The sequence below is a fragment of the Panthera uncia genome, chromosome F2, assembly GCF_023721935.1.
Source record: "Panthera uncia isolate 11264 chromosome F2, Puncia_PCG_1.0, whole genome shotgun sequence".
Classification (NCBI taxonomy): domain Eukaryota; kingdom Metazoa; phylum Chordata; class Mammalia; order Carnivora; family Felidae; genus Panthera; species Panthera uncia.
In genome coordinates this window covers 29,895,868-29,907,232 of record NC_064812.1, presented here as the reverse complement: position 1 = coordinate 29,907,232, position 11,365 = coordinate 29,895,868, and the positions used below count along the sequence as shown (strand labels likewise).

Below are 11,365 nucleotides of genomic sequence, written 5' to 3'. Positions count from 1 at the left end.
GAAAAGAAGACAGTACTTTATCTTGACTGCACTGAAGGCTATACAAATCTACAGAAGTGATGAAATGGCATAGAACTATTTACACACATTGTACCTATGTCTATGTCCTGGTTGCGGTAATGCATCATAGCAACATAAATGAAAAAATTGGGATGAACTAGGTTTAGGCTACAAGAGACCTCTCTGTACTATTTTCACAATTTTCTGTGAATCTATAATTATTCCAAAATGAAAAGTTAAAAAAATACACACATCTATACACAAGGAAATTCACAAGATAAAATGAAACACAGCCAATTTTATTCAAATTCCCCCAAATTTATACACAATGTTGTTTCTAAAATGCATGTCATCCTTTATATAATGATTTTATTATTTCATTTTTATCGTTTTTTCATCTTGTCTTTATACACTTCTTCAGTAGAAGCCAGAGTCCTGAGTTGCCCAGTTAGGAGCCTAAAACATGCAAAGGGAAATTGACAGAGTTAGAAGAAAGTACTTTCTGAAAAAGCTAACTTACAAAGTGATACTAGCATTTCCTTTCAGTACTCCTGCCCAAACCCCTAAGATTTTAATGACCTCTGCAATTTCTAAATCATGCCACTTACAACAATAAAAAACAAGTCAAAATATCATCTGAAACAGTTTTTGACCAATTATAAAGTATAACAATGACAGTATCACCAACATTATAACAAAAGTCAATACAAATTGATCTTTAAGCATACAGAAAATAACATCATATAAAAGTTATCTTTTTAGGTTGAGTTATTCTAGACGTGGCTGGAACAGTCATGAACAATAATTTCCCATTTCTTCCTTCTCTTCTTTGAAAAACTACTCAAAGGACACAAACCTTCTGTTAAAATTTCAATCACATGAGGTCTCTGAATGTTCCATCTATTTTAGGAAGCAGTTGTACTTCCTAAAAATAATAACTTCCTACCCTTCAGTTACACATAATCGTAATAGCTAAGAAGCATTAAAGCTGGTTTGGGATTCCAAAATTACATGGCTGTTCAAGTTTAATATCTAATATGTAGGATATTTACCAAAAGAAGGGATATATATATTTTTTGACATAGTTAAATATGACAGATAAAATCAATTTTTTAAAGATCAATACTAAACCACACATGTAAGATGTAATAACGATGTTATATTCTTGCTAAATTCGAGACTGAATAGAAAATATGTGGTTCTTACCTCAGACCTACTATTCTGATTAAGTTTCTTCTCAATATTCATGGCCAACATCTGGCTTCTAAATGAAAGGCTTTTGGTCTTTTCAATCACTTGCTGATAGGGTGAGACTGCATTGTTACCCATAACCACATGACCCTAAAATAAGACAGAGGGAAATTGATCCTGTAATATTACAACCAAGTTTCCCAGTAAGTCATGAGCATCACATCACAACACTACCTGACTGTTGCACACATTTTTATGCACTGTACAGAGATGACAATATAACTCCAGCAACAAAAAAAACAGGTGGTTGCTGTTGCCTTAAAACAAAGCAAAAATTCTAACAGAATAGAACAAAATGTCCTTAATGAAAAATTCCCAAAAAAGCATAAAATAATCAGCAACTTATATCAAGATGTAGCATAACTAACATAATACTCACTAATTTAGAATCAATCTTGGCATCCAGTCTTGCATTTCTAATCAAATTTACGATCCACCTTTCAGCTTCTTCTGGAGTCATGTTCAGTTTGTCTGCCAACATGCTAATGAAAAAAGTAAAAACAATGTTAATGGAGTCTAAAACCTTGGTTTCATGTCCACAGTCTTTGAACCACACTCTGCATAGAGACTTTCAGGTATTTATGGATCACCTCTCTTAAATACTGTGACTTAATAACTGCACTATTCCATGTTTGTGCAATTATCTAATACTGTGCATGACCTATCCCCATTCCACCAACCAGACTGTTAAGATCCTTGAGGGGAGAGGACCACATTTCACATTTATAGAAATCTTTCTGGCTTCTAGAATAGTACCTTACACTTAGCAGGTGCTCAATTAATAATGCTCTAAGAGAGGAAAGGTTTTATAATGTATAAAGATTATACAAATTAAACCTACTACAAGGAACATCAGTGATAAGTATAATATAATGAAGTAACTAAAACTCAGGTCTGGTGTATATGTTTGCATTAAACTCCGAGGGCACTCTGGGAATTGTACACTATACAACCTAAATGTTAGCCAATGAATTTCAAAGGAAGGAGAAAGATACACATACATAAAATATGAGGAGGGTGGAGGAGGGAGGAAGACAAAGAGGGGAGAGAGGGAGAGAGGGAGGGAGGGAGGGAGGGAGGGAGGGAGGGAGAGAGAGAGAGAGGAGAGAGAGAGCAAGAGAGAGAGAGAGAAGGGAGCTAGGGAGATGCCTGGGGTAAAAAAGATACCATTATAGAGCTCAATTTATCAGGACTAATAAAAGCACCCCTTGGCAGTACATAAGTAAACCACTCAGCTGATGGAATAGTATGCATATATAGTATTAAAGAGTACAGAGTATAAATGTATTCACATATGCATGTTTAAACATTAACTGTTCTCTTTTCATCAGTCTTCACTGAAGACATTACACACTTGCCAGGCCCTCTAATGTTATCACTGGTTTGATGAAAAGAACTAGATAACCAATAATACAATCTTTCCTTAGAATATTATAAACTAAAATTCCTGATCCGATGTCAAGACACTGGCAATCATATCATTATGTAATTCCAGACTTTCCAACACAAATAACCTAATTTATAAAAATACCCTTATGAGAATAATATTATCTATGCTATCCCCATGTTACACATTTATTGAAAAAGATTTAACAGAAGTTCGTTCAAAATGTAAAAATTAATGCGGCGCCTGGGTGGCTCAATGGGTTAAGCGTCCAACTTCAGCTCAGGTCACAATCTCGCTGTTCTGAGTTCAAGCCCCATGTCTGTGCTGACAGTTCAGAGCTTGGAGCTTGTTTCAGACTGTGTCTCCCCCTCTATCTGCCCCATCCCTGCCTGCGCGCGCTCTCTCTCTCTCTCTCTCTCTCTAAAAATTAACATAAAAAAAATCTTTAATGAAAAATTTAAGTTAGGTTATCAATAAAATAAGTACAAACTAAATCTATGCAGATATACAATTAAAATTTATCCATAAAGGTGAGCCTGGATAGCTCCATCGGTTAAGCATCTCTTGGTTTCGGCTCAGGCCGTGATCTCACAGTTTGGGAGTCTGAGCCTCGTGTAGGGCTCTGTGCTAACAGTGCAGAGTCTACTTGGGACTCTTTCTCCCTCCCTCTCTCTCCGTGTCCCTCCTCAGCTCGTTCTGTCTCTCTCAAAAAGATAAGCTTTAAAAAAAAAAAAAAAAAAAACTTATCCTTAAAATATGCTTGGAGCTAATAACATCTTGATGAATACGAGCAAAAACACCACCATAAAACTCCCTGGATTTATGTGTCAAAATTTTGTTCTCTGTCTTTCTGTGATCGATTTTGCTCTAAATACAACATTCTCAGCAAGCAGAAAGAACAATTAATCCATGACTATTAATTCAATTTCATGACTTCATTTTATTCTCTTTATCACTGTTCTCTAATAACCCTAATTTTATTTAAGCTACTAAAAATAGGGAACTACATCAACTTACTTAAACAAGCAGGTGTGTTTTTGACTAGTAAAAATTCCTGCAACTGGTGTTTCCTGTGGTTTCCCATAAACTCCTGTGTTTCCTGCTGGTGCTTGACTAATTTTAGAAATGTGTAAATTTCATTGTCTCTACACTTCTATAGTAAGCAAATGTCTGCTACTCTCACCTAAAACTCAACTCTAAATGTAAAGAACAGATTTTCCAAAACATACGGATTATTTTATCACCTCCTATAGCAATTTATCTTTCATATGCCTCCTGCATCTCCCCAAACATAACTCATTAAAGTGAGGCCAAAGCATTTTACTCTGAAAAGCCAAAAGAAACTGTACTAAATATATTAAAATTCCAATGTTTAAGATCACTATATTCTATTTTATTTTTTTTAATATAAAATTTATTGTCAAATTGGTCCATACAACACCCAGTGCTCATCCCAGCAGGTGCCCTCCTCAATGACCATCACCCACCCTCCCCGACCTCCCACCCCCCCATCAACCCTCAGTTTATTCTCAGTTTTTAAGAGTCTCTTATGGTTTGGCCAAACCACTATATTGTATTTTAAAGAGCAGAAAAATTATTCCCAGTAAGCTATGAATTATGTAGAGTTGGTAGTGTAAAGATGCTTTAAAATTATAATATATAACCTATTTATGAGGCTGTTTAAATAACTAAAATTATAATGAAACATGGTCTTGAAGCCTAGGTTATCTATTAGATTCCTCTAGATGCTGTCACATCTAACTGAGAAGACCTAGAATTCTCTCTTTAACCACTGCCTTTTATCTAACCACTCTACTGTCATCTTGAAAGACTTTCCTCTCCACCCACCATACTAAACCTCTCTATTCATTACACTTGCCAGGTTTTTAATCACTTCAGGACCTTTGCATATACTGTGCCTTCTGCTTAAAAGGCTCATCCATCATCTTCACTTAACTGTTACACAGGTCTCAGCTAAAACAGTACCCTCATAAGCCTCCCATGACACCTCTGTAAACTGTAATGTATCTTTGATTTCATAGCCCCTCTATATTCTTTGGAGCAGTCATAATAGGTGTAACTTCCTGTTGTTGAGTATCTGCTTTCATGATACACTGTATAAGCAACCAAAGAGAATGTACCAAAGTTTCTTTGTTCACTGTTATCTACCTAGCAATTAGCACAATGCCAGGTTTACAGGAGACAATTAATAAAAATTTACTGTCTGACTCCTATACTAGTCACTTCCCTAGTTCAGGCTCTATTAGTGTTTCCTAGTTTTTTAACTCATCTACCTCTCCAGTCTCTCCTTAATCTATTTTATATAATTGCTAACTAACCAGTTTATTCCCAAATTCCTTTCAAAACTTTAACACAGTCCTTTTACCAAAACAATAAAATCCAAACTTCTAAATATCTCATTCATGGTTCTATACAATTCGGCTACAACCTAACTTTCCAAATTCCCATTATTCTCTCCCATGAACACTACATGCCAGCCAAACCAAACCAATTATCTTCCTTCCTTGGCATTCACTCAACAAAATATGAACTGTTAGATGCTAACAATAAAATACAGTCTGTTCCTTACTTTTATAAAGTTTAAGCCAGGGGTTGGGGAGTAGAGGACAATAACTTCATCCCCAAAATATATAAACTATTTTAAGTGTAAAGATGAATAAAGTAGAAAGAGCTATGTGAGATGCACAAGAGTTTACTATTCTAGTCTGGAGGTTTGGGGACTTCTTATTTAAGGAAATATTTAAGGTCAGATTTTAACATAAAAGACAGAAAAGTTTACTCTGTATAACTCCATAGAGAATTCTTCATCCTTTCTTTCTTTACATCCATATTCTATCTCATATTCCAACATGGCTGGGGCAATGTGGCAACATGCATCAAGACCCACAAATATCTGCAAACTCTGACCCATAATCCTACGCTGGGGATTTACTGCTTTGCATTGTGCTTGTTGATCCTTTATGTATTAAATCAAGTCAAAGAAAAACCTGAATAATGTCCAAGAAGTATTAATAAATTATTGATGGCATCTCAGGTTATCTACACTACCAATCACTCTGAGAGTGAATTAAAGAATGTGGCAACAGTCCAGTGTCTTTTAAGTAACAGGAAAATATACAGGGTAAAAGAAATTAAATGACTGATAGAAAGAAATCCTCAAAACTTGACAATACTCTTATAGTCCAGTGATTTTATGCAAAAATAGTAAAGTTTTAAAAATAAAACTATAAATCCTATTAAAGCTTAAAAAACAAAACGTTGGCTTAAGCTATCCTATACCATGCTTACCTTGTGTTATTTAAATTAACTCAGTTTATTAATACACTAAAAGACAAAATGTATCGAAATGCAGAATTTCTGAGAAAAGTATCTATTTGATCTAGATTTTAAACACAAAAATAATTTCCAGATTGTTCAGATTTTATAGAAACTCTCAACCTCATCTGGCAGCTTAAAGCTGACATCTAAATATTTGTGTAAATGTCCCTTATATATATCTTTAAGTTGACTAGCACACCTTTCTCAAGTAATGCAACAACATATTGAATATGTTAAATGAGAAATACATATGGAACCACAAAAGACCCTAAGTAGCCAAAGCGATCTTGAGCAAGAATTACAAAGCTGGAAGCATAACACTTCCTAATTTCAAACTATTGTTACAAAGCTTTGCATAGATGTTCAACTAATTTATGATAAAGGAGCTAAGAATATACAATGGAGAATTATATATTGTTTGATTATATATTCTTCAATAAATGATGCTGGGGAAAATGGACAACCACATGCAATAGATTGAAAATGGACCACTATCTTACACCATAAACAAAATTGACTCAAAATATATTAAAGACTGAATAAAGACCTGAACCTAAGACCTGAAACTATAAACTCCTCTAAGAACACACAGGTGGTAGGCTCCTTGACATCAGCCTTGGCAATGATTTTTTTTTTTTTAACGTTTATTTATTTTTGAGACAGAGAGAGACAGAGCATGAACGGGGGAGGGGCAGAGAGAGAGGGAGACACAGAATCGGAAGCAGGCTCCAGGCTCTGAGCCATCAGCCCAGAGCCCGACGCGGGGCTCGGACTCAGCACCGTGAGATCGTGACCTGAGCTGAAGTCGGACGCTTAACTGACTGAGCCACCCAGGCGCCCCGGCAATGATTTTTTGATCTGACACCAAAAGTAAAGACAACAGAAGCAAAAATAAACAAGTGGGACTATATCAAACTAAAAAGTCTGCATAGCAAAAGAACCCATCTACAAAATCCAAGAGTAAGCTACCAAATGGTAGAAGATATTGCAAATGACATATCTATGGGGTTAATATCCAAAATATATAAGGAATTACTACCACTGAATAGCAAAAAACAAAAACAAACAAAAAACCAAATAATTTAATTAAAAAGTGGGCAGAGGACCTAAATAGACATTTTCCCAAAGAAGACATACAGATGGCCAACAGGTACATGACATGCAAATCAAACCTACAATGAGATATCATCTCACACTTAGAATGGCTATTATCAAAGATAAGAAATAACAAGTGTTGGCAAGGATGTGGAAAAAAGAGAAGACTTGTACATTGTTGGTGGAAATGTAAACTGATACATTCTGGATGGAAAACAACATTGACCTTGAGGGCATTATGCTAAGTGAAATAAGACAGAGAAAGACAAATACTATATGATCTCACTTTATATGTGGATTCCATATGTGAAAATTCTTTCTTTTCATTTATAATTTTTTTAATATAAAGAGAGAGAGAGAGAGATTGCAAACTGGGGAGGGAGGCAGAAGGAGAGAGAATCTTAAGTAGGCTCCACACTCAGCATGGAGCCCAATGCGGGGCTCAATCCCACAACCCTGGGAAGATGACCTGTGTCAAAATCAGGAGTCAGATGCTCAACCGACCGAGCTACCCAGGCAACCCTGGAATCTTAAACAAAACAAAACAAAGCAAAACAAAAACTAAAAAAACAGGCCTTGATACAGAGAACAGATTGGTGGTTGCCAGAGGTGGTGATGGGTGGAGGGACAGGTGAATTGGTTAAAGGGGTCAAATGGCACGAACTTCTAATAATAAAATAACTCACGAGATGTAATGTATAGCACGGTGACTACTGTTAATAATATTGCACTGTATATTTGAAAGTTTCCAAGAGAGCAAACCTTAAAAGTTCCCATCACCAAAAAAGATCTTTGCAACTATGCGTGGTGATGGATGGTAACTAGACTTATTGTGGTGACCATTTCACATCAAATCCTTATGTTATACATTATGTTGTCCATGATGTTGAAACTAATATGTTATACATATCAATTATAGCTCAACAAAAACACTAAAATAAAAGGCTAGCAATATCCTTTGAAAAATTACAAACTGTTGTGATACTGCATCCATAAAATAAGAACTGAAAGATGTGACATCATGGATTTGTTTTTTTACCTACAGAAGGTTTGGAAGAAGATGTTGAGAAAATCTCCCCAGAGTGTAGAACATAAAGACAAAGGTATGGAAATTGGAGAGAAAAGGTAAAAAAATTAGAAGTCTAGTCCAGGAGATCCACTATCCAAACAACAGTAGTTTCAGAAAGAATAAACAGTGAAAATAAAAGAAAATAAATCATTGAAGAAATAATGCAAAAAAAAAAGTTTCCCAGAACTGGGGCATGAGTTCCCAAATTAAAAGGGTCCAGTATGAAGAATTAAAATAAACCTACACTAAGATATATCACCGTGAAATTTCAGAGCAATGGGAGCAAAGAAAAATAATCCTTCAAATTGTTAGAGAGGGAAACAAAACACCTATATGTAAAAGATCAGAGATAAAAATAGCTTCTGACTTCTAGAGCAGAAAGCTTCTAGAAAGCGACAGAACAAAGTCTTCAAAATTCTGGAATAAAGTAGTTTTCTACCTAGAATACCATGCCTAATACCATTATTCAAATATGAGAGTAAAGTGGACATTTTTAGATATGACTATTTTACCTCTAAACAACCTCCCTTATAAAGCTATTGAAGGACAAACTTTACCAAAATATGATAGTAAATCAAGAAAAAAAGGAATACAATAAAACTGGAGCTCTATTACAGGAGACAGACTAAAGGAATCTTCAGAACAAAGGACAAAGGGAGACAAATGTGCAACAGGCATAGAGAGCAACAAGTCCAGATCTTTTTCCCATAGATATAACTGATAGAGTAATTAGTCTTGAGAAGAGATTTATAAACTGGCAAACAGTCTGAAGTGTAATTAGTGATAAAGACACTAAGAAAAACAACTAAGCAAATGGGAGGAAAATGGCAATTACCAACTCCACAGAGTATAGTGAATACTAAAACACATTACAAATCTTATTTGAAACAATTTGGTGCTTGTTCAGGAACCCAGAGATAATTACAACAGATTAAAGCATTCAGAAAAAGTCCCATATACAAATGACAATTCAAAATGTCATATGGGTGGCATTTCAAATTAGTGGGAGAAAAGATAATTTTTCAATAAATCATGTTGACTGGCCATTTAGGGGAAAAAAAAAGGTAGTGTCTTCCTTATTCTCTATTCCCAAGTATAAATCCTAGGTGAATTTAAATAGAAAAAATACAGCCATAAAAGTCCTAGGAAAAAACATAAATAGCATATAAACCTATTGTGAGAAAGAATTTTAAATAAAATACAAAATCCAGTATGACAAATTATTAGTAGTAACTCTGACTACAGCAAAATGTTAATAATTTTTCAGTGACCAAAAAAAAAAAAAAAAAAAAAAAGGGAAATATATAGGATTCTAAGTGCTATTTCAAAAAGACAAAGTGAAAATAAGTATTTCACCCTCAGTTCTGTTTCATTAAACACGTTCATGCCTCTAGCACAAAACCAGATACTTTCCTTGTTTCTGGGCAGTAATTAAGACCAGTGGTCCTTCCTAGGAACATCAGTCTAAATCTAGAGAACCAATTAGGGTTCCACCAACTCTATGTCAATTTTCTTTCAGGTTTTTAATTACTAATTTTATGTATTTCAAAAACTATGAACTTAAGCATTTACCTATGGGGTCCTCTTGCCTGCTTTTCACTGAAGACTGAGGCCAACTATTTAGCATATCCAAAGTACTCCAGTCTTTTACAAAGGTAGGACAACTAATTTAAGAATGAGTATTAAGAATAAACTGCTGAACTGTAAAGCTGGAAGGAAATAGGAGAAAGAAAAAAGGAGAAAACTGAGAAATGCTTAATGCTGTGTGACAACTAAAAATTCTCACTGAATTTTCCAGTATCTCCTTAGTCAAAAATAAGAATATAGGCATACCTCTAATTGAATTTCATTTTACTGAGCTTCACAGATACTACATTTTTTTAAAAATTGAAGGTCTGGGGGCGCCTGGGTGGCGCAGTCGGTTAAGCGTCCGACTTCAGCCAGGTCACGATCTCGCGGTCCGTGAGTTCGAGCCCCGCGTCAGGCTCTGGGCTGATGGCTCGGAGCCTGGAGCCTGTTTCCGATTCTGTGTCTCCCTCTCTCTCTGCCCCTCCCCCGTTCATGCTCTGTCTCTCTCTGTCCCAAAAATAAATAAAAAACGTTGAAAAAAAAAAAATTTAAAAAAAAAAAAAAAAATTGAAGGTCTGTGGCAACCCTGCAAAGAGCAAGTCTACTAGTTACATTGTTCCAACAGCATTTGCTTTCTTCATGTCTTTGTGTCACATTTTGGTGCTTCTCACAGGATTTCAAACTTTTTCACTATTGTTATATTTGCTACGGTGATCTGTAATCAGTGATAATTGATGTTACTACTGTTAACAGTTTTGAAGTACCATGAAACTCACGTAAGACAGCAAACTTAACCCATAAATGTGTGTGTTCTGACTGCTCTACTGATGGCTGTTCCCCATTTCTCACTCCTTAGGCCTCCCTATTCCCTGAGACACAACAATACAGAAATTAGGCCAATTAATAACCCTACAATGGCCTCTAAGTGTTCAAGTGAAAGGAGGAGTCGCATGTCTCTTAGTTCAAATCAAAAGCTAGAAATGATTAAGTTTAGTGGGGACGGCATGTCAAAAGCTGACACAGCCTGAAAGGTAGGCCTCTTATGCCAGTTAGCCAAGTTGTGAATGCAAAGGGAAAAGTTCTTGCAGGAAATTAAAAGTGCTACTCCAGTGAATACATGAATGATAAGAAGTCAACAGCCTTACTGCTGATAGAAAGTTTTAGTGGTCTGGAAAAAAGACCAAAACAGGCACAAGATTCCCTGTCAGTTCTATGAAGGCTGAGAGAAGTAAGAAAGGCCAAGGAAAAAAAAACTGAAGTTCCTGGAGGCTGGCCATGAAATTTAAGAAAGGAAGCTATCTCCAGAACATAAAAGTACCCAAGGTGAAGCAGCAAGTTATCCAGAAGATCTAGCTAAGATAATTAATGAACGTGGCTACACCAAACAATAGATTTTCAATGTAGACCAAACAGCCTTATATTGGAAGAAGATGCCACCTTGGACTTACACAGCTAGAGAGGAGGAGTCAATGCTTGGATTCAAAGCCTCAAAGGACAGACAGACTGACCCTCTTGTTAGGGACTAATGCAGCTGGTGACTTTAAGTTGAAACCAATGGTTCATTTACCATCCCCAAAATCCTAGGGCTCTTAAGAATTATGCTAAATCTACTCTGCCTATGCTCTGTAAATGAACAACAAAGCCTGGATGATAGC

General features: G+C 35.7%; 1 protein-coding gene across 3 annotated transcripts in view; it reads right to left on the bottom strand.

Annotated features, from left to right (window-relative positions):
- Positions 1-278: 278 nt before the first annotated feature.
- EIF3E (eukaryotic translation initiation factor 3 subunit E) overlaps positions 279-11,365 on the bottom strand; it is a 94,462-nt gene continuing 83,375 nt past the window's right edge. For all 3 annotated transcript variants that reach the window (XM_049633521.1, XM_049633520.1, XM_049633519.1), the window contains exons 11-13: positions 1,631-1,733; positions 1,207-1,341; positions 279-456 (exon numbers count right to left, since the gene is read on the bottom strand). In XM_049633521.1, coding sequence (XP_049489478.1) covers positions 418-456; positions 1,207-1,341; positions 1,631-1,733 — 277 coding nt within the window. In that variant the 3' untranslated portion in view covers positions 279-417. The remainder of the gene's footprint in view (positions 457-1,206; positions 1,342-1,630; positions 1,734-11,365) is intronic.